General features: G+C 35.9%; 1 protein-coding gene and 1 long non-coding RNA gene across 7 annotated transcripts in view; both read left to right on the forward strand.

Annotated features, from left to right (window-relative positions):
• The window catches only part of LOC127506353 (uncharacterized), a 253,846-nt gene that overhangs the window by 95,655 nt on the left and 133,194 nt on the right, over window positions 1-24,997 (forward strand). The window lies entirely within an intron of this gene.
• Window positions 374-24,997, forward strand: part of mppe1 (metallophosphoesterase 1) — a 157,818-nt gene continuing 133,194 nt past the window's right edge. For 2 of the 6 annotated variants that reach the window (XM_051882738.1, XM_051882737.1), the window contains exons 1-2: window positions 376-967; window positions 1,301-1,409. In XM_051882738.1, coding sequence (XP_051738698.1) covers window positions 741-967; window positions 1,301-1,409 — 336 coding nt within the window. In that variant the 5' untranslated portion in view covers window positions 376-740. Of the gene's footprint in view, window positions 968-1,300; window positions 1,410-24,997 lie in introns of all 6 variants that reach the window. The other 4 variants (XM_051882739.1, XM_051882741.1, XM_051882742.1 and 1 more) reach the window with 4 other exon arrangements.

The raw sequence follows: 24,997 nt of genomic DNA on the forward strand, positions 1-24,997 counted from the left end.
AATCAGTTTATTATGATTTATGAAGAATCATGTGACACTGAAGACTGGAGTATGGATGCTGAAAATTCAGCTTTGTCAACACAGGAATAAATGACATTTTATATATTCAAATAGACAATTTTAAATCCATAAAATAAATAATCAAATAAATTATTTTAAATTGTAAAAAAAAAAAAAAAAAAAAAAAAAAAAAAAATCACAATATTACTGTTTTGCCGTAGGCTATGGACCAAATAAATGCAGCCTTGGTGAGCGGAAGAGACTTCCTTTAAAAGCATTAAAAAAATCTTACTGATCTAAAACTTGAAAGGTTAAAGCACAATAGTTTTAATGGAACGTCGTAATATTATGAATGATCACTGGATGGCACTCTTCAAGCGCGCACACAATCTGATGAATTGAGTGTCCGCTCAGATGTTCACCACGCGCACAGCTGTGACGTTTGTCTGTTTAGCAAAACTGCTCTTGCAACATTGCTGGTTCCGCTGAGAGGACTTAAAAACATCGTGATCTGGGATATACTGATGCATTTTTCATCAAGATATACAGTGACCTTATGAGAAATCATATTTTAATGTTTCTTCCGTTTCGATATGTTGTTTTTTGTGTAAAAATTACATTTTAGTTTGAATGAAGCTGAAGAGGAGCATATTGCTTCTGGCGCGCTAGGTGCTATTTTTCTTTCGCCAACAGATTTAACGCGTATCGTGTGCTATTGTAGTAAAACTCGGGTTCGTGTAATGATCTCGATGTTCGGATCGAGTGGTAGATTAGCTGTGTCTCTGATTTTTGCTTTTGTCAGCGTGTTTATATTGTGTGAATATGTGATATATTATCCTGTCATTATGCGTTGCTCATGGCCGCATATTGAAACTGAAGATTCACATTCACTTTTGCGGGCGTTATTTCTATCTGATACTCACTTATTAGGAGCCATCAGAGGACACTGGCTCGACAAACTCAGAAGGTAACGTTATTTACCTGGTGTCTCAGAGTCCATCCCATATCTGTTGTAGGTCTTCTTGTTTAGAACAGGACTGTAATCACATAGACATTTAGCAGTACACGTCAGCTAATTATTAAAGGATCTAATATACGGGTTCGAAATCCATCTGAAAATTTTGATTAACGAAGACATGTCAGTAAAAAAATATCTGTGAACATTATTAGCAATTACTATCTTTTTCATCTTTTTTTGTTTACATTGGGCAAAGTCATTTTAAAATACATTTATTTTTATTTTTATTGAAGGTCGTTAGCTCTGCACATTTTTATAATGAGTATTATGACATTTTCACAGAGAATGGCAGATGGAAAGAGCGTTCCAGACATCTCTGTGGCTTCTAAATCCAGAAGTTGTCTTCATTCTAGGAGACGTATTTGATGAGGGCAAGTGGAGCTCCAGTCAGGTACAGTTGATTGCACAACATAAAAACACAAAGCAGGAGACTGTTTGTCTTTTCTGGTTGCAAAATATGACAATAAGTTGTGGCTGAGTCTAAAATAATAGCACGCAAACTGCATTAGGCCTCTGCATTAGTGTTTGTTTGTGTGATATTTGTAATTTCTAATGAAATATAAAAAGTGTTCTTACAGATTTCTATACAAATTTTTGCATTTTGTAATGTTTTGGATTATCTTGTTGCTTTTGTTTTTGCAATCTGTACTCTGTTTATGAACTGTGCTCACAGTTTCTGAAGAAACACAAACATAAATAGGGTAAACGTACCTATTAAGCTCACCAAAATCTACACTGAGACATTTTTAGTGCACAGGATATTGGTTTCAGTACAAGAAGTTATATTAAAATAAAATATTAATCTCTCACACAATAATATTTAATTTTATTTTAAATGACAAAAGCATTTCAATTAAGATGTACATCATTAAATGCAAAAAGTCTGGCTGTGCTTAATGGGTAATTTTTGTACCCTTTAAGCACACCCTGTTGCCATTAAACTCACAACATGTTTTATTAAATTCTTGTTTATTTTAAACAACCTTTTTAAAGAATTGAAAAATGTTTTTAGTTTTTAAAGTTTTAAATATGGATATTTTTCTTACACAAATGCATCGCTTCGCTTCAGAAGGCCTTTATTAACCCCTGGAGCCATGTGGATTTCTTTTATGATGGATGGTTGTACTTTTTTGGGCTTCGAAATCTCATTCTCTATTTACTGTCATTATAAAGCTTGGAAGAGCCAGAACATTATTTAATATAGGCTAACTCCGAATGTATTTGTCTGAAAGAAGAAAGTCATATACACCTATGATAGCTTGATGTTGAGTAAATCATGGGATAATTTTTATTTTTGGGTGAACTAACCCTTTAAGGCTGTGAAAATAAGTTATTAATAATTTTATAAAGATTTAGTTAAAGTGACAACCATCAGTTAATATTTCAAGTTATGAAGTATTTACATAGACGTTTAATGTGGATGAGCTTAAAGGGAGCACACTGAGCTTAATTGGAGCAGCAACAATTTTTAATTAATAAATATTATATTAAATTTAAAGGAAAAGATTTTGCAAAATAAATCTTGCTCATGTATTAAGTTTACATATATTTTAATATGAACAACTATTAATGACAATATCTATGAAATTATACTTTTTCTTATTGATGTCACACTGAAGCTGTGATTTTCATAGTAGTGCACCCTTTAAGCTCACCTAACAATAATATGAAGTCTTTAAAAATTGCAGCATTGTAAAACCACAGACCATCAATAAACTTTAAATTTATAATATTATCGATTTAAAAGTACAAGCCAGTTTCTGCCTGTAAAGTAATATATTAGTGTAGCAACAATCTTATGCAGCTAGTAAGCTGACTATGTTCTGTAGCATCTGCGCTATGTTGCTAAAACTATCTTTTGGATCTAACTGTAATTATTTTCCACATGCAGGTTCCAGGTTGTAATATGCAAAAGTCTAAACATTAATCTCTTAATTTTGCAGTAAGTAACCACCTTAAAAATGCACATTTAAGGGGCTCCTCTTTTGGTGAAAGTTTTCAGACAGCTTTCAAAATGGCCGCCAGACAGTGTGAACACGTGGATACCCATGTCTCAGTGTGCAATGGTCTGATTTTCTTGAAATTACAGGAGGTATGTAGTAACAAACACATCAATTGATTAAGACATCAAGTAGGATAATACATTATTTTTTCTTTTTATAATCTGAGCTCAAAGATGGTAGTGTGCTTAATGGGTACTTGAGCTTAATAGGTATGTTTACCCTAGATATGAAAGCCAAAATATTAAATGCCATGGATACATATTTACTGAGTAATCCACTATTTTGTAGAGGGAGTCAAAATGACAATTTTCCCTGAGATTTGGAGCCAAATTACAGGGGTGTAAAAATGATTTTAGAAAGATGGCAGCATGATTTTTTTTTTTTTTTTATAGAATTTTTTTACATGCATTGTCTACGTTCACACTGTCAGATTTTGGGATTGACAACCACATTTACTTACATTTGGTGTGAATCTCGAAACGTCCCATTCAAACAGCAGCTTACAGCAGCGTCTCAAATACTGTCTGCATGAATGTGCAACGAGAGTCATACCTGTATTCTCTTACTTGTAACCAAAGCGACAGTGACCAAAGTAATGTCAAAGATGGTGATGTCCATAAAACTGAAAAGTCTTATCACTTTTGACACGACAGAGTCCAATTGAGCCGCGAGTTAATCCATCAAATCTTCATTAACAGATAGCAGCTTAAATGTAAACTTGCTCTAGCTGGACACCTTTTAACTGTTGCACTTGCATCTCATGTCATTTGCAGCGTTTCGCTCATGACACAGCATTTGAGCGAGTTGTGCATAGAACACAAAACTGACTCGAGCCACTCCGATAGAGAATAGTGACTGGATCTAAAACCTTCAGATGACATACAGCTCATATCTAATGTGAGTTCGGTTATAGAATGTGGTTGTCACTCCCGTAAATAACCATACTGTGTGTGAACGTAACCGTATTAAAGTGTTAGTTCACCCAAAAATGAAAATTATTATTAATTATTATAATTTTCCCACCGATTAATTGACGTATGACAACACCGGTAATCACCGGTATCACCGTAATGGGGGGAAGGGGAGTTCCCTGTTTTGCACCTTGCTTTTAAATCGCTAATTCGAAAGCAAAATGCACCCTGAATTGGCGCTAATTTGAATGCAAAATTATAATGTGCAAGGCCGGACAGACATTCATAATGGTGAGGAGCAGAGCGAGCGTTTTCAATTCATTCATATGGAAGTTGAGATTCCATAGGAATGAATTGAAAGCGTTAGATACGCACCATTATAAATGCCCGTGTGCATTTTACTTTCACTTTCAAATTAGCACCAATTCAGGGATGGCAATTGCTTGGATTGTGAGTTCATTATTATTCTTAATGAAAAACACAACAACTATAAAAACACAACTAATCCTTTGCAGGTTCCATATTATTAAAACCCAAATTCTGCAAAAATCCCAAAATCTTCTGCCATCATCTTGTCAGTCAGCTCCTCACTTTTGTGATAAATGAAATCTGACTCCTGCTGCTGGTCTGTGCTGCGACTCTCGTTCGGCTCATGCTGCATTGAGCAGACGCGTTCAGTTTTTAATTGTAGTATCTGTTTTCTAACTGAACTAAATTATTTTTATTACTATAAAAAAAATTTAACGACGGTGGGGGTGGTGTTGCGGCGGGCAAGTGATGTAACCGGTGTTGCGGCTGAACACTGGTAACACCATCAACACCGACTATCGCAGCAAGCCTAGTGTACCGCGTCGGCCAATACTGAGCCGATGTACCGACGTAAACACAGAAGTGCTGCACTGTGCTTACTACGTCATCTGTGCAGGAGACATTGAAGAGAAGAGATTGTTGAATAAATTTGTCATTTTTGTTTTGTTTTGTTTTTGTTTAAGTATTCTCGTTGCTTCATAAAATTGAACCACTGTAGTCACATGGACTATTTTAACGATGTCTTTAGTACCTTTCAGGGCCTTGACAGTGGTAATTAAATTGCTGTCTATGGAGGAGTCAGGGAGCTCTCGGATTTCATCAAAGATATCTTAATTTATGTTCTGAAGATGAATGAAGGTTTTGCGGGTTTGGAACTACATGAGTGTGAGTAATTAATGACAGAATTTTCTAGGGATGTAACGGTATTGTCAGTTTCATTGTATCGCGATAGCAAAATTGTCTTGATATCATTGTGGTCACATGACTGTATGAATTGATAGGTCTTCAGGGTAAAAAGTGTAGTTTTTTCAGCCCGGTTCCGTAAACGGTTCTGGTGTGATGGGTGGACGAAGTGCAAGGAGCGTATCCTTTAATAGAGACGTCTCGCCTTATGAATATTATAGCAATGAATGCACTGAAAAGCCCTCGCGCTACTCATATACTGTCATATATCAATGCAGAGAGAGAGAGAGGTGAACAAAGCTGCATGATTAATCTTTAAAAGATCATGTTCTCGATTTCATCGCCCACATGATCTAATTCTTAAATGAAAATGATTCACCCGTGTATATTAAACCTTTGACAAAAATAAAATCGTGACATTCAAATCTGCATTTACGCTGCCGCTGATCTAGAGAGTTGTCATGTTTTGATATAAACACCTTCACAAATAATCTTTTCAAACACGCAGTATAATTTCATTGTTACAGAAATTCCAATTATCACAGACGTATACAAAAGTTTATTATTAAGATAAAAATGCTGATGTCTATGTTACCTTTACTATGTCTAGTAAAGTAACTGGGTGTTTCAAATAATAACTGTATCAATTGCATTGTTATGCCACTAAGTGGCAACAAATTACTGTTAAAAAAAGTATCTATTGCTGAATCATTCTTTCAGAAACAAGTGAAGTCTTTATGAATCCAACTTACAAAAATATTCTGTTTCTCCTGTCTGGATCTTACATGTTTGTTCAAGCTTCTTATTTGTGTTGAATTTGTGGTAACACTTTACAATAAGGTCTCATTTGTTAACATTAGTTAATGTATTAATTAACATGAACTAACAATAAGCAATACATTTGTTACAATATTTATTCATTTTTGTTAATAAAAATAATGTATATATGTAATGTAAATATAAATAATGTTAGTTAATAAAAATCCATTTTCTTATTTAAGATTTTCTAACTATAGATAAGATGAGATTTGAAAGAAATACAAATTTGTGAAAAATCCTAAAATAACTTCTTATTTTATATCTTAGGTTTAGACCTAAGATAGAAAGTTGTATTGATGTATTGCTGTCATGTTAGTTGATGTATTGATGTAAAGCAGACAAAGATCCAGTTTCGAGACCGATATGTATTTTTCAAAAACCGCCATACCGGTGTGTAGCTGAAACAGCTGCTGTATCTATTCAATGGCCATGAAGTGCTATGTAGAGCATACAGAGAGCGACTTCTATTAACTGCATACCCTTCTTACACTAATAGAAACAACTTTATAACCCAACAATAAATAACTCACAAAACAATCTCTCTTTAATACTGCAAATACCTTGTAGAGCCATATGATTTCCACGATGCAGAAAACACGGATGAAATCACGGAATCCAGTCAAAATAGAACTTACTGTATAAATCTGAACGTCACAGAATTTGGCAATTTTTGGATGAATAAATCAAAAGTTGGGCTGTACAATGAATCGGATATCGATACGGACTAGTGTCTGTGAATATTAAAGCTAAAAAAAGACTGCTATTGAAATTTGAAGTCTGTATGAATGAGCGCCGCATTTTCATCTACTACTACACATACTGTCTCACTATACACATGAACTTCATCTGCAGAGCTGCTCTTAGGGTCACTTTATGAACATTTCACCGTTTAATTTGATAAAACTATCAACATTTGTCGTATCATACACAGGAAGTCAAAGGTCTTCACGACCCTGTCAAAATAAAAGTTCGGTATAACTTGAAATAATAGAAATATACTATTGTACTGTAACGATTGGCCTTATTGGTCGATTTTACATGGATTAAAATTGGGGTCAGATTATACTGTGTGAGATGTTATGAGTGTTTAAAAAGATGAGACAGACAACAGAAATGAATAAATAAGGTGTATTTACAATAAACACAAGGAACTTAAAACAACACAATAAAACTATAAAAAAAAAATTAGGCTGTTTAAAAGCGTGGAGTCCATTCGCACCATACCCTAAAACAGTCCATAAGAATCCTAGCGTGACGTAAGTCCCAATGTGAAAGTGTCCACCGGTGTATATACAAAGTCCACGGAAGTGTTAATCCAATGAAAAGTGATGTGGTTTGCTGGAAAGGTAAGTCCATAAAATTAAACTCCACAGTCCAGCTAGCAGGTGATCACGTTTGTAATGAGGGATTGATTGTTTGCCATGCTGCCTCCTTTATGCTGGCTTACTTCCTGGTTCCTGTCATGTGATCAGTCACATGACAGGCAGACCCATACACATTTAAAGACATACACACATTAAAATAAGTAAGAGGAATAAAATGGCTAAGACATGTAACCCAAATAAAACTCAAATATACATAAAACCATCATGTGTTATATATATATATATATATATATATATATATATATATATATATATATATATATATATATATATATATATAGAGCAGATAAAACACGCGTCTTATGTAACAGTGTCACAGTACAATCGAGTATACTTTAATTAATAGAGATAATGATGATAATAATAATAATAATAATGAACACTGTTTATTAAAACAAACTCAAAGGTCTTCATTGAAATGACAGAAATTGCACAGTAAAAATGTAGCCTACTTATTAATATTATTAATTTAATTAAATAATTAATTTATTTGATTACATTTTAAGCTAAATTGTAAGCTTTATGAACTGATTTGATTACAATTAATTTTTTATTGTCCTTACAATGTTTATATAATATATTCCCTGTACTCCTGACAGTATAATATATGCCAAAATAAAGGTCCAGTGCAAAAAAAGTGACATACCGTGAAACCGCCAGAATCTTAAAAAAAACCGTGATAGAGATTTTTGGTCAAACCGCCCAGCACTAGCATGACCTGTTGTTTTATTCTTACCCAAAACAGGCGATCTGAACACTATGGAGCGCTAATGCTGGGTACACACCACAAGATAATCGGGCTGATTTTGGGCCGATTTCTCCCCTTCCGACAATCCTAGGTAATGTCCCGATTATCTTGATGGTTCTACAGATTATCTTATCAGATTTTCCTGTGGTGTGAGGTGTGTTAAGAGTGACTGAATCTGCTCGAAGAACGTCGGAGCTGCCCCGATTGCGAATCGTAAATATCCAAAATGTTGAATATTTACGATCAGAAATCCTGATGTGTGGGGGAACCCCATGGACAAACGCACACACCCTCTGGAGATAATCACATGAAACGAAACAACATCCAATCAGAAAGCAAGCTGACAGAAGATGGAAGCATAACAAATGCAGTCATAGTGCAGCACAAAGTTAAAACCATGTTCCCGCTGTCTCCACGACTTCAACCAAACCCTTTTCTTTTTTTTTTCCATGAATTTTCTGTCAAAATCATTCCAAACACTATCATTGCAATTTCTTCCTGCCTATCGTCCGCCATGTTTATTCTGAAGTCTCGAGATTTTGCGAGATTTTCCGTGTTCACACTCTGGTTCGAAAATCTGTTTGTGTGGTGTGCTGTCTTTGTCACATCACGGCACACCACACACTATAGGAGCAAAACGGTTAAATTTAGGATTTTTTTGTCCTCATGTTTGTGGTCTCTCACATTTTGAAAATCTTACAAGATTTTAAAAATCTTTTAGTGTGTACCCAGCATAACACACTCGTGTAATGTATGTTTCATTCATACTCAAAGCCAGAGGGCGCTCTCTCACAGAAAGTCCAAAGCAAATTTGTAGAAGTAATAGCTTTCCAGGAAATCTCTTATATGGACAAAGGCATTCAGCTATTCACTGTAGCAGCAGCTGAATAAAAAGCAGAAATGTTTTGATTGATGAAACTTGAAGACAATAAACACACTATTGCGATAATATATGCTTAATGTGTGTTTTTCAAGTCATCTCAAGGTAATTATTGACAAAGTATATGAATAATGCAGTGCTAATTGACAACCTTTTTGATGTTTTTGAGAGAGGTCTCTTGTGCTCATCAAGGCTGCATTTATTTGGTCAAGGGTGCAGTGAGAACAGTGATATTGAGAAATATTGTTGCAGATTGAAATAGCTGTTTTCTATGCGAGTATTTTTTGGAGTGTGTTTGTTCCTGTGATCGAGGCTGGGTTGTTATTCCATTGATCTTTCGGAAATTGTTCTCGTGTGCCGATTTGCTGCTCAGGAGACATTTCTGATTGTTGTTGGCATTGAGAATGGTTGTGCTGCTTGAAATTTGGTGTGGAACCATTTTGCTTTTATTTTTCACGATTCTTTAATGAATAGGTCGTTCAATGAACAGCATTTATTTGCATTTATTACATTTATTTATTACATTTATTAAACCATTTATTAAATAGAAATCCTTTGTAACATTATAAATGTCTTTACTGTCACTTTTGATCAATTTAATGCATGCTTGATGAATAGAAATATTAATTTTTCTCTTTTTAATCTTACCACAAATGTTTAAATGGTATCATGGGTTCTACAAAAATGTGGAGCAGCACAGCTGTTTTCAACATTGATTGTGGTCAGGGGTGTTTCTTGGGTGGTGGGTTGGCGTATTGGAGTGGTTTCTGAGGGGTCATGTGGCACTGAAGACTGGAGTGGTAATTCTGAGGGTTTGCTATTTTATCTTCACATAGAGAACAGCTATTTTGAATTATGGTACGTTTCGCAGTTTCAGAGACTTCTTTCTAAAATATTAAACAATTGTAATGTTTCCAAACTTACTGTATATTTTCTGCCTTTTTTTGTGATCCTTTTTTTACATTGTATATAATCCATGAGGGCTTAATGCAAAAGTGTAGCACCTAAACCAATCATAAAATTGTCATAAAATAAGAAAAAAAATCCTATAGATATTAGTGGTTATTGTTCAGCAGTGTATTCAAATTCTTACCGAATTAAAAGCAAGAGATGAGATAAAAATATAAAATCTGATTTGATCTGATCTGATCTGCATTTTTGAATACTCCTGTGTATCTAATTTAAGTTGCATATATTTTGTTCTTGCATTGATGTTACGTTTGTAGCAATTTTGGACTTTGACAGTCAGTTTGAGATATTTATTTGAGTATTGTGTGTATCTTTGGATAGTTTACAAAATAAAACAATACTCTTTGAACTCATAATTGTATTGCATTACATTATTTTAAACCCCAAATCTTTCACTTAAAACATTCTTCATTAACAGTTCTTGAGTTATTTGTAGTATATAATGTCATTGTAAAACAAAAAACAAAACAAAAAAAAAACTTAGGAGTAGCTTAAAGGGTTAGTTGACCCCAAAATGAAACCCTCATGTCTTTCCACACCCGTAAGACTTTAGTTCTTCTTCGGAAAACAAAATAAGATGATGTCAGAATGCTGTCAGATTTCCTTCCATTGATTGCCTCAAACGTGCTGCATTAACACATGAGAATGAACCTCATTGGTTATGCAGCACGTTTGAGCTTCCGGAAGAAGTTTGTTTTCGTGTGTGTAGCAGGTTTGATTGAGCTTCTGCTTATGTTCACTGATCAATGTTAACATGCGAGTAAAAGCCTAAATTAAATCTGTTCATCATAACAAGCAATCGATTCTCTTCAGAAAACTTGGACTAAACCACTCGATTCATATGGATTAGTTTTTTTTTATTTCAGTTGCAAAGGCAGTCAATGGAAGGAAATCTGACAGCATTCTGTCATCAAAAATATCTCAATTTGTCTTCCGAAGAAGAACAAAAGTCTTACGGGTGTGGAACGACATGAGGGAGTATGACAGAAATTTCATTTTAGAAAAAATGTGACTGACTTTATTATTGCTGTTTTCAGAGCTTTTAATGTACTCTTATTATTAAAATAATTTTATTAACATTTATTTATCTGTAACAAGTAACATTTCGGTAAGGAGACCTCAGAACTCCAGAATGAAAAAAAAAAAGAAAAAGTTTTTGCTCAATATTAACTGAAATGACAAATAATTCATTTATAATTCTTGTTGTATAATTCTCTGTGGAGGTCTGTGCACGCCACTGTCATGCATCCCTAAAAGTAATTGGAAAAAAGTCTTAATATTCTGGCTACATAATAATTAATGATTTTCACAAGCATTTAATATTTTTTTCTTCTATTCAACAGTCAATCCTGAAACATGAAAATATATTGAAATATGTTCACGTAAATTTTTCTTTCTGAAAATCTCATTACACTTTCCCTGAATAAAAACTAACTTCTTCAGTTGTGCATTAAAGAGATAACATAATATAAAGTGCGGTGAAGAAGAAGATTTGCCCTGTCCTGATTTTTTTTTTTTTTTTTTTTTTTTTGTGCATATTTTGTATATTTCCTCGGTTTCTTGACAGTTTTCAGCTTGAGGGTTTAACTCTTGAAGAAATTAAGACAAAAGTATAGTAATTTTCCTATTGTGGAAAGAAAGAAAAAAATTCATTTTTCATTTAAATTTATTTTATAGTGTAGTGTAGTATTAAAATAGTAATATATTATTGTATTGGGGATAATAATAATAATTTAATGATGATAATTTAATAATAATAATTAAAATCATAATAAATAATACTTCTATATTATTATTATTATTATTATTATTGTTATTATTATTATTATTACGACATGCTGAGAACTGTTTGCCAAGGGTTTCATAGAGGGGGCAAAATTAATGTTTCTGATGTCTTTTGCTGAAAAGCATAAAATATAACAATAAAGCGTATTGGAAACATAATCTGATGGCAGAAAGTTCTCAAGTCAACAGTAGTACTCTGATGGCAGTTCAAGAGTCGGTTAATGATTACAGCAGTTCTCGAGTCACCAGTACACTGAACTGAGGAAACAGTTCAGACTCGGACATGCCAGCCAAGAATGAGCTGATACAAGCAAGTATAAACTAAGAGATTTAAATTGAATTGGGCTGAATTTTTTTTTAATGGTTTTTCATGCTTAATGTAAAAAGGTGAGTTGAATTAAGACTAGTTTATTCATAGATGTAAAACATTTGTTTCTCACATCATTATTGGATGCTTTATTTTTTTTATTTTTATTTTTATTTTTTTCTTATTCAAGAAACATATACAAATATACAAACACCTTCAGGAGAACATTAGAATTAAAAAAAGAAAAAAACATTTGTATGTAAAGTCAAATATCTAAAGTAAGTATTAAGAGTCATTGACCTACATATGAAGAGGACACAAAAGACAAGGGATAAACAAAGAAATAAAGGGATAAGAACCATACATTTTTAAGGGGAAACAATATTAACAAGAGATAGATAATCAAAAAAAAAAAAAAACATACAAAAAGTAGAATAATAAATAAAGGTCAATACATGACAAAGCTGGTTAAACTTGATCATCAGAACCATTACAAAAGAATCGTTCATATTGTTTTAGGAATCGATCACATTTTTTATTGCTAGCTAAACTAAAAGATTTAAGCAGCGAGTCTACCTCAATCAAAAAATGTGAGAGAGTAGGAAGTGAGCTCATAAATTTCTGTTTATGGATGAAAAATTTGGCAAACAAAATAAAAAAGTTGAAAATATATTCTTTAGATTTGTTGGAGTCAGTATAACAACAAATAATATCTTTCAAATTAAAAGATTGTGTATTAATGGGGGTTTTATTTAAATGGGAATATAAGTTAGACCAAAACTTCTGAACCAATTCACAAGAATAGAATAAATGTATCAATGTTTCATCTTCGTGACCACAAAATGATAAATGATAAACATATTTAGATACTGTTGAATTAACAGGGTATATCTTATTCAGTATTTTAAAGTGGACTTCTTTGGTCTTACTAGGAATAAAATATTTATAGGCTAACAACCATGCTCTTTTCTAGTCAATATTGTCAATTAGGGCAGCCCAATGGGATCTGCCTCTAGGGCTAATTTGGTCTCTTTTCTGAAAAATCTGTTGGATATGTTTATTATTACATTTCTTGTCGTAAATGCTAATGCCATCCAATAACAAAGCCGAATCCTTTGTATCTTTCTGGTTGTATAATACAGTGGGTATGGAAAGTATTCAGACCCCCTTAAATTTTTCACTCTTTGTTATATTGCAGCCATTTGCTAAAATCATTTAAGTTCATTTTTTTTCCTCATTAATGTACACACAGCACCCCATATTGACAGAAAAACACAGAATTGTTGACATTTTTGCAGATTTATTAAAAAAGAAAAACTAAAATATAACATGGTCCTAAGTATTCAGACCCTTTGCTGTGACACTCATATATTTAACTCAGGTGCTGTCCATTTCTTCTGATCATCCTTGAGATGGTTCTACACCTTCATTTGAGTCCAGCTGTGTTTGATTATACTGATTGGACTTGATTAGGAAAGCCACACACCTGTCTATATAAGACCTTACAGCTCACAGTGCATGTCAGAGCAAATGAGAATCATGAGGTCAAAGGAACTGCCTGAAGAGCTCAGAGACATAATTGTGGCAAGGCACAGATCTGGCCATGGTTACAAAAAAATTTCTGCTGCACTTAAGGTTCCTAAGAGCACAGTGGCCGCCATAATCCTTAAATGGAAGATGTTTGGGACGACCAGAACCCTTCCTAGAGCTGGCCATCCGGCCAAACTGAGCTATCGGGGGAGAAGAGCCTTGGTGAGAGAGGTAAAGAAGAACCCAAAGAACACTGTGGCTGAGCTCCAGAGATGCAGTCGGGAGATGGGAGAAAGTTGTAGAAAGTCAACCATCACTGCAGCCCTCCACCAGTCGGGGCTTTATGGCAGAGTGGCCCGACGGAAGCCTCTCCTCAGTGCAAGACACATGAAAGCCCGCATGGAGGACTCCAAGATGGTGAGAAATAAGATTCTCTGGTCTGATGAGACCAAGATAGAACTTTTTGGCCTTAATTCTAAGCGGTTTGTGTGGAGAAAACCAGGCACTGCTCATCACCTGTCCAATACAGTCCCAACAGTGAAGCATGGTGGTGGCAGCATCATGCTGTGGGGGTGTTTTTCAGCTGCAGGGACAGGACGACTGGTTGCAATCGAGGGAAAGATGAATGTGGCCAAGTACAGGGATATCCTGGACGAAAACCTTCTCCAGAGTGCTCAGGACCTCAGACTGGGCTGAAGGTTTACCTTCCAACAAGACAATGACCCTAAGCACACAGCTAAAATAACTAAGGAGTGGCTTCACAACAACTCCGTGACTGTTCTTGAATGGCCCAGCCAGAGCCCTGACTTAAACCCAATTGAGCATCTCTGGAGAGACCTAAAAATGGCTGTCCACCAACATTTACCATCCAACCTGACAGAACTGGAGAGGATCTGCAAGGAGGAATGGCAAAGGGTCCAAATCCAGGTGTGAAAAACTTGTTGCATCTTTCCCAAAAAGACTCATGGCTGTATTAGATCAAAAGGGTGCTTCTACTAAATACTGAGCAAAGGGTCTGAATGCTTAGGACCATGTGATATTTCAGTTTTTCTTTTTTAATAAATCTGCAAAAATGTCAACAATACTGTGTTTTTCTGTCAATATGGGGTGCTGTGTGTACATTAATGAGGAAAAAAAATGAACTTAAATGATTTTAGCAAATGGCTGCAATATAACAAAGAGTGAAGCATTTAAGGGGGTCTGAATACTTTCCGTACCCACTGTATGTGGCTTTTAACCAGTTGCACTAGACCTGTGTGAATAGCTTTAATCACAGTATTATATTCTTTAAAAGGAATAGGGAAATCATGAACAGTCATGAAGCATTCATAGGACAAGATATTACCAGAATTGTCAAATAAAGAAAGGATATAAATTAAACCTCTAATAAACCAACTGGGGAAAAAAGAGATTTGTTCCTAACAGTTATATTCATATTGTTCCACAAATAAGTTTTGTGTGGTGAGAAATTGTGGATGTAACACAATTTCCATGCAAGAAGAGCATGCTGATGGAAATTAGCTAGTTTAACCAGGAGTTTGTTATACATATAATTACATTTTAAGATAAAAGGGAGGCCTCCAGTTTTATTAAAGATCTAATTAGGAATAAAAAACATTTAGAATTTGGATTTATTAGACACATTTTAAGCCAATTTATTTTAAACACATTAATAATGTTAGGAAAATGTAACACTTCTAGTCCCCCATCACTTCTACAGTTGGAAATTACTGCTTTTTTAAGTTTATGAGACCTGTTTTTCAATATAAAGTCAAGGAAGATTTTATTGACACCTTTAGCAGTACAATCAGTCAGGTATAAAGAAAGTGAAAGATGCACGAAGCGAGAAAGACCTTCTGCTTTAGAGAGGAGAACCCTACCATAGAGAGATAGATCTCTTATTTTTATATTTAATATTTTTAGATTAAAAATATTTTGGGTTTTCTTAATCCGACTAGAAAAATTAAGTTGTCTGGCAACTAAATTTTTAGTTAAATGAATACCTAAATACTTTATTGTGTCTTTGACTGGAATACCATCAATTAACGTGTCATCGCAATTATGCAGTGACATTATCTCACATTTGGACATATTTAACTTTAACCCAGAAGCAAATGAGAACGGCACTGGAGATTTGACTTTTATCCTGTAAAAAAAAGAGTGGTATCATCAGCCAGCTGCAAGATTTTGATTTCCCTATTGTTCTGATTGTGCATAATACTCAATGATAATAACTCAGTAACCAAAATAAATAAAAAGAGTGAAATCGGGCAACCCTGTCTGACACCACGCTTTATACCAAATCTTTGTGAGGTGTACATATTGACTATGACGGAACTATTAATTCCTTTTATAAAACATTTCAATTACATTAACAAAAGAATCCCCAAAACCAAAGAGTTTGAGAGGTTGCAGGAGAAATCCATGTTCAATGGTGTCGAAGGCCTTATAAAAATCTAAGAAAAGAATAATGGCTTTAGAGTGCACAAAATCAGCATAATCCAGTAAATCTAAAATAAGTCTTATATTATTGCTAATATGCCTGCCTTTGACAAAACCTGACTGTGTTTCCACAATAATTTGATTTAAGCTTAAGTTTCAATCTATTAGCATATACCAAGGTCAAGATCTTATAATCAACTGTTAAGAGTGTAATTGGTCACCAATTATCAATTAAGAGAGGATCTTTTTCAGGTTTTGGAATAAGGGAAATTATACCATTTCATTGATGTAGTCATTTCCTTCTGAGCAACACATTCTTTGTACATGCAAAGCAGAGGGGATTTTATTAAATCCCAAAAATGGACGTAAATTCAATGGAAAATCCATCTACACCAGGGGATTTCCCTTTCTTCATAAAGAGGAGAGCGGATTTAATTTCTCCAATTGTTAAAGTAGACTCACAAAGGTCTTTAAAATCATTATCAATGGTAGGAATATAGTTATTAATTGTTTTGACAAAAGTCTCACAATTATCCATATTAAATTCGGAAGTGTAAAGTTTGTTGTAAAAACTTGTGATAAAATTAGAAGTTATGATCAGTGCACTTGACACCATTAATATTTAGAACTGTCAATGAATTTCTTCTGCAATTCCTCTTCTCTAACACAAAAAAAAAGTTAGTCTCTCCTTCCTCTAGCCATTTGGCTTTTGACCTAATAAAGACCCCTCTAGCCAGATCCAAGTAAGCTTGAATAATTTGTAAATTTAATTCTCTCAAAAGCAGTTCTTCCTCCTGAGTTAATGTTTTTCGCAATAAAGCATTTATTTTATTTAGGAGTTCATATATTTTTTTTATTTTTAGAGGCTTTTAAATTTTTACTACTTCTAATGGCGATCTGCCTAGCTGAAGGAAGGAAGCTTCTTTTAGGAGAGAGTTATTAAATTTCCAATAACCACGTAACTTTGGAGTTTTATCAGTGTTGCTACACAATTTTAGACTTATTTTTTTATGATCTGAGAAGGGAGCAAAAGAATGAGAAACATCTATAACAAATTGAAGAGCTGAAGAAGAGATCAAGAAGAGGTCAATTCTCGATTGGAAGGACATATTACTATTAGACCAAGTAAATTGCTGTAGCTGGGGGTGAAAAAAAACGCCATGTATCTGTAAAAGAAAATTCGGCATATAATGATAAAATGTTGATGTTTAAATGCAGGTTATAGTTGCTTCTGGGAGGAAATCTGTCCAAGGTGTCATCCACACATTCATTAAAATCCCTGCCCAAAATCACAAAAGAGTCAGGGTACTTGGTAAGTACTTCTTTCAATTCAGAGGTTATCTGAGAAAAGAGAGACTTGTTTGCAGATCGGGAATTACACCCATAAATATTACAAATAATAAAGATTGAGTTGTTCTGCGTAAGCCATAAAATAATCCATCTGGCTTCATCGGAAGACTTCACTCCTCGTATGTGCCCTTTAAACTTGTGCAAAAAAACCGAAACTCCAGCAGAATGACTAGAGCCATGGCTACAGTAAATTGTATTTCCCCATTGATTTTTCAAAAATTTTACATCCATTTCACACAAGTGTGTTTCCTGAAGAAGAATTATATCCAACTCACTGCTTTTACAAAATAAAAAGACAGCTTTCCTCTTTACTGTGTCACGTAAACCCCATACATTTAAGGATACAGAAAAATAATTAAATTTAAAGTCCATTAAATACAGAGAACAAATCTAGTACCTCTTATATCTGAATAAATACTTACAAATTCTATTTTTGAAATAGGAACAATATATAACCAAAGATAATTCACAAACATTAAATTAGAGAATATTCACTTCACCGCCTTGCTTGTCACAAAGCATTTAGGGTAACCAAAAGGGAAAAAAAAGTCAATATATAGTGAACCATAGTTATGTACATTACAAAATTAGCGGTTCAACGAGAGAAGGAACAAAAAGAACTTCACAAAATGCGTTGCCCAAGGTAATAATAGGAGCGAACAGTCTAGTAAGAGTCAATTAAATAACCCTTTGAGGTCTGAGGCTAATTTGGGGCCCTGGAGAAGTTTTGACATGCCCTGGCATTTGTGCTTTTTTCAGTTGTTTATAAACATATTAATGACAAAAGTCTCATTACACTGTATTCAGCACAAACTAGGCTACAATAATATGTGAGCAACAAGTATGTACATGATTGTATTTTGGAGAGAATTACGTATATGCGTGGTTTTTGAGAGAAAAAAAAAAAATTAAAGCTGCAAGCAGCGATGAAAGGGCCCTCGCACCCGGGCTCACCGCCACCCGGCGGCTTTAGGAAAACAGTGAACAGTGGGCGAGTAACATGCATGTAAGCGAGTAAATACAGGAGAATTATGGCCAAGTCATTTCAAAGTGCCAGACTTCCTGCTGCCAACAGGACTTTGACTGTTACTGAATATTGCCATGTAGATGACTTCAGGCCAGGACTATTATCAAACATGTGAAGTTTGGAGCAGATCGGACTTTGTATGCCTGAGTTACAACAACTTCCTGTTTCGTGGCGTTAATCGCATACATTAGCACTTAGCCAAGTGTTGCATGATTTAACATGTTTCTAGTGTGTTTGGTACTTTGTGGCATATTGAAATGTGTTTTCTGGGAGTGAATTACAGTGTAAAGCATGCCATTTTCTGTTGCCAGCAGGTGGCGCTATGACTAACTGAATATTGGCATATAGATGTCTTTAGGCCAGGACTCTTATCACACATGTGAAGTTTGGGGCAGATCGGACATTGTATGCCTGAGTTACAACAGCTTTCTCTTTCATGGCGAAACATCAGACTTTGTCAGGCCACCACGGACATGACCTTTAGTGAAAACTCTAGATCAGGGGTCACCAACCTTTTTGAAACTGAGGGCTACTTCTTGGGTACCGATTAATGCAAAGGGCTACCAGTTTGATACACACTTCTGAAATAACAAATCTGCTCAATTTACCTTTAATTATATGTCATTATTAATAATTAATGATATTCATCTATGTGAAGACACTGATCATGTTAATGATTTCTCACAATAATTATCAACAATGATTTAACAAGGTAGGAAACAGATAAATATCAATATGCAACATTTTATTTCTATAAATCTCTGCAAGTATTTACATTTTCAAATGATCACTTCTACAACATTTTCACTAGCCACTAACAATTTTTAATAAATCATGCACTACGTTGCACCATGTTTGTACAGATTATCAATTATGTAACATACAAAAATCAACTTTCAGATTTTACTGAACGTATCACCAAATCTACAGCATTTTTAACAAAATTATCATATCTTACATTTAACAAACACATTTGTCACAATTTTTCAATAACTGAATTCAACTGCCATGTTGCCACTGAGAACATCTGGTATCGGTTTCTTTGTCTGTTAGACTGCTGTTTGCACAAACCCGCCTTTAACTCGCGGGCTTTTTCCGCTCGTAGTGCGTTGCCCGGCGGGTAGTTAGCATGGTAGTTTGCGTGACACGTTCGGAAATGTCTCTCCACATTGTGCCGCTTTGCCGTCGCCACAGTCGCCCCGCAAATGAGACACACGCAGGAATCTTTCACAGTGGTAAAGAAGAACTCTTCCTCCCATTCAATGTGAAAATGACATGTTTTCTTTCTTTTTTCTGCCATGTCTTCGGAGGTAAATCATCTCCTCACCTTCACTGCGGCAACGGTTGCCGTGGAGACCAGCTAGCTCTAATCTAATTTGAAACATTTTTTAAAGGGTTTTTTTTTTTTTTTTTTTAAATATTGTCATTTTCAAATTCACACCAATGCAAGTGTGATTTAAAAAATAATGGCAACAAAAAAAATTAGATGCAGCTCACTGGTAAGTGGCGCTATGGTGAGCTATTTTTAGAACAGGCCCACGGGCGACTCTGTCTGCTCTAGATCTTCACAATTTAACATCGCTAAGGCCTTTAGATTAGATTGACCAAATATGATGTTGTTCTGGTTAAATCTGTATGAGGAGTTAATCACAGTGTAAAACATGTCATTTCCTGTTGCCCGCAGGTGGCGCTATGACCGTAACTGAATATTGCCATGTAGATGTCTTCAGTGAACATGTGAAGTTTGGGGCTGATCCGACTTTGTATACCGGAGTTACATAAACTTCCTTTTTCATGGTGAAACATCGCAATTTGTCAGGCCGCCACAGACACGCCCTCCAGCAAAAACTCTAGATCTTCGCAATTTAACGAATTGCGAAGATCGTTAAATTATAACACATTATAACACACCTCTGATATTAATTTATGCTTTATTATTGTTATTACTAGGCCTAATAGTAGGCATCATCTGCATTTTTTACAGAAGCTTGCAGGTAAAGGAAAGCTTTAACTGTAGCCTATATTCTGACTAGTTTATTCGTTCATATATATATATATATATATATATATATATATATATATATATATATTCGGATGGTTCGATTTTCTGCATTTTTCGCATCCGTATCAAATATTTTGAGGGGTGTTTTTGACAATTGAGAGCCACCAAATGACGAATATGAAAAAACGAATATGACAGTTTCGGACTCAGTCAGGGTGCAAGGACCTTAAACTTTTGAGGCTTGCACAGCTTCTCGAGGAGAAATCAAACAAATGAGCGCAGTTTTCTAAAGTCTATGAGCGCAGCACACACAAATAAACTAAATTGACATACTGCAGTTTAATTTCAAAATGTGGTGTTTTTATATTTATAACATTTGAATACAATTCAGCAACATACATCACACGACCTAACGACCAAGAGAGCTGACAATTGACCATCACTTAATTTACCATCACCTCGCGATTGAAAATGTGACACTATGACAGTTCAACAAACAAGTTAATAATATTCACTTACATTTAAAAGTCACTTACATTTTAGACGAAATAATGACTGTTTTGGTCTATTTTAGCAGCGAAAATAGATCCGATGAATCCAAACAAAGATCACAACATAGCGCATCTCACAGCAACACTCAGTCGTGTTTTGAATGATTCTGTGTTTTGAACAAATCGTTTGAGTCAAAGATTCAATGACCCATTCACAAACATCTGTCTCATTCTTGATGAATCGGCCGTTTGAACGAATCGTGAATGAACGACTCAATGACTCGCTTAATAAAACAGCTTATCACCTGCATTTGCGCTCACTATCAACAAACCAATCAAATTTGTTCAAAACTTTTTTTGAGAACCGGTTGAGAACCACTGCTCTAGAGGGAGTTTGTTAAAGTACAACGTCTGGAAATGGCAAAAAGTGCACAAATTTTGCACCAGGAGACTTTTTTGTAGGGATTGGGCTGTTACATGTGTCTACTGAATTTCATACCTGTATGTGAAACGTGGTGCAAGGGGCACTTCGTTGAAATATTGTATGTGGCGCTATCGAGCCATTTTGCCATGCCTAATTCTGAGACCCATAACAGACGTAAATTTTCACCACTTCTGACGCGTGTGCAAAGTTTCATGAGTTTTCGAGCATGTTTAGGCCCTCAATTCATTTGGGAGAAGAAAAAGAAGCGGAAGAATAAATATAGCTGCAAGCAGCGATGGCGGGCCCAAGCCCGGTGGCTTCAGGGCAACTGTGCACGGCGGGCAATAGGCATTTAAAACGGTTAAACATAAAAAGACTATTTCAAAGTCATTTGAATACACCACATTTACTGCAGCAGTTGGTGCCCATATGATCTCACACACACACACACACACACACACAGAGAGAAAGAGTGAGACTGAGGGGGTAGGGGAGTAGGACAGAGAGAGAGAGAGTGTGAAAAATCCACATTCAAACCAAAGTATCTTCCTTCCTGTTGGTCGGAGCTAATGACTGTAAATTAGAAAGTTGTCCGGATTAATGAGAACAATACGTGTACAAAGTTTGGTGACTGTAGGTAAAAATAACCCCCCACCCACCCACTTTTGTTAAAAGGTGGCGCTACTGAGCCCCTCCACCACGCCTGTTTCTACGGCTTTGTCTATGTCTGTTGGTTGACAACATTTTATGTGTGTCAAGTTTCATGCAATTTGAAACATGTTAAGAGCCTCAAAACACTCAAGAATATTAAAGTTTGACATGTTGCCATGGCAACAATATTTAAGGTATCACAAATACATTCACAGGTCTACATCTGCCATGTTTTGACATTATTGTGATGAAGTTTGAAGGAAATCGGGTAAAAAAAAAAGAGGGTGATCTCAAAGCATTTTGAAAGTGACACACTTCCTGCTGCCAGTTGGTGGTGCTGTAACTTTGACTTACAATAGTCACATCCATGTGATCGGACTCCTACAACCAACATACAGCTGAAGTTTCATAAAAATCAATCAATGTATGCATAAGTTATAACACATTTCCTGATTCCCTTTTCTCGCCATAAATTTGTTGCCTCGCCACGGCCAAACCGTTCGAGATATCAAAAATCCGCTGGCAATTTTACATCCTCAATATCTTGACTTCATGCTGACCGAGTTTGGTGGTGATCGGATTAATCGGCTAGGAGGAGTATATCAAATTCCATAGCATGAGTTTTTCAAACAACCTGTAATAGGCAACTTCCTGTTGGGGTGGCGTATAACTTAGAGCACGAAAGTTGTTAGGCCCGATGAGGTCTATATGTGTACCGAGTTCCATACTAATACGTGCAAGCGTGTTTGATATATGGACCAAGTTTTCGGACTTCTTTCAAGGGGACGCTGTCGAGCCCCCCTGCCACGCCCGGGTACCAGCCTCTGCGGTTCCAGAGTGTGTGCCAATTTTCAAGAGTTTGAGCATGTTAAGGCCCCCAGAAAGACCCGGATGACGTAAAAAAAAGAAAAATAATAATAATTAAAGCTGCAAGCAGCGATGAAAGGGCCCTCGCACCCGGGCTCACCGCCACCCGTTGGCCTTGGAAAATCAGTGAACAGTGGGCGACATGCATGTAAGCGAATAAATACAGGAGAATTATGGCAAAGTGATTTCAAAGTGGCACACTTCCTGCTGCCAACAGGTGGCGCTTTAACCATAATGGAATATTGCCATGTAGATGTCTTCAGGCCAGGACTATTATCGAACATGTGAAGTTTGGAACAGATCGGACATCGTATGCCTAATTTACAACAACTTCCTATTTCGTGGCGTTAATCGTATACATTAGCACTCAGCCAAGTGTTGCATGATTTAACGTGTTTCTAGTATGTTTGGTACTTCTTGGCATATTAAAATGTGTTTCAGGGAGTTAATTACAGTGTAAAGGATGCCATTTCCTGTTGCCAGCAGGTGGCGCTATGACTAACTGAATGTTGGCATATAGATCTCTATTATCAAACGTGAAGTTTGGAGCAGATCGGACTTTGTATGCCTGAGTTACAACAACTTCCTGTTTCGTGGCGTTAATTGCATACATTAACAAATATCCAAGTGTTGCATGATTTAACATGTTTCTAGTGTGTTTGGTACTTTGTGGCATATTGAAATGTGTTTTCTGGGAGTGAATTACAGTGTAAAGCATGCCATTTTCTGTTGCCAGCAGGTGGCGCTATGACTAACTGAATATTGCCATGTAGATGACTTCAGGCCAGGACTATTATCACACATGTGAAGTTTCGGACAGATCGGACATTGTATGCCTGAGTTACAACAGCTTCCTCTTTCATGGCGAAACATCAGACTTTGTCAGGCCGCCACGGACACACCCTTCAACGAAAACTCTAGATCTTTGCAATTTATCATCCCTAAGGCCTTAAGATTAGACTGACCATATATGATGATGTTCTGGTTAAATCTTTATGAGGAGTTAATCACAGTGTATAACATGTCATTTCCTGTTGCCCGCAGGTGGCACTATGATTGTAACTGAATATTTGCATGTAGATGTCTTCAGACCAGGACTCTAATAAATCATGTGAAGTTTTGGGCAGATCGGACATTGTATGCCTGAATTACATCAACTTCCTGTTTCATGGCGAAACATCAAAATTTGTCAGGCCGCCACGGACACGCCCTTCAGCGAAAACTCTAGATCTTCGCAATTTAATGTCGCAAAGGCCTTCAGATGAGGCCGACCAATTATGATGTTGATCTGATTAAAGCTCTAGGCGGTGTTCGTTAAAGTACAACGTGTGGAGATGGCAAAAAGTGCAAAAATTTTGCAGACAAAATCCAAAATATCTCACTTCCTGTTGGTTTTCAGATTTTGCACCAGGAGACTTTTTTGTAGGTATTGCGCTGTTACATGTCTACCGAATTTCATACCTGTACGTGAAATGTGGTGCGAGGGGCACTTCGTTGAAATTTTGTAGGTGGAGCTATCGAGCCATTTTGCGACGCCTAATTCTGAGATCCATAACAGATGTAAATTTTCACCACTTCTGATGCGTGTGCAAAGTTTCATGAGTTTGAGCACGTTTAGGCCCTCAAAAATGTGATTTATTAGGGAGAAGAAGAAGAAGAAGAAGCGGAATAATAATAAACGGAGCAATTCCAATAGGGTCCTCACACCACTGGTGCTCGGGCCCTAATAAACAGAGTAAATCCAATAGGGTCCTCGCACTTTGGTGCTCGGGCCCTAATAAATATAGCTGCAAGCAGCGATGGCGGGCCCAAGCCCGGTGGCACCGCCACCCCAGTGGCTTCAGGGCAACTGTGCATGGTGGGCAATAGGCATTTAAAATGGTTAAACATAAAAGGACTATTTCAAATCCATTTGAATACACCATATTTACTGCAGCAGTTGGTGCCCATATGATCACACACACACACACAGAGAGAGAGAGAGAGAGAGAGAAAGAGAAAGAGAAAGAGAGAGAAAGAGTGAGACTGAGGGGGAGGGGGGTAGGACAGAGAGAGAGGGAGTGTGAAAAATCCACATTCAAACCAAAATATCTGACTTCCTGTTGGTCAGAGCTAATGACTGTAAATTAGAAAGTTGTCCAGCTTAATGAGAACAATATGTGTACTGAGTTTGGTG

Source organism: Ctenopharyngodon idella, chromosome 23 (genome assembly GCF_019924925.1).
Source record: "Ctenopharyngodon idella isolate HZGC_01 chromosome 23, HZGC01, whole genome shotgun sequence".
NCBI classification, from domain to species: Eukaryota; Metazoa; Chordata; class Actinopteri; order Cypriniformes; family Xenocyprididae; genus Ctenopharyngodon; species Ctenopharyngodon idella.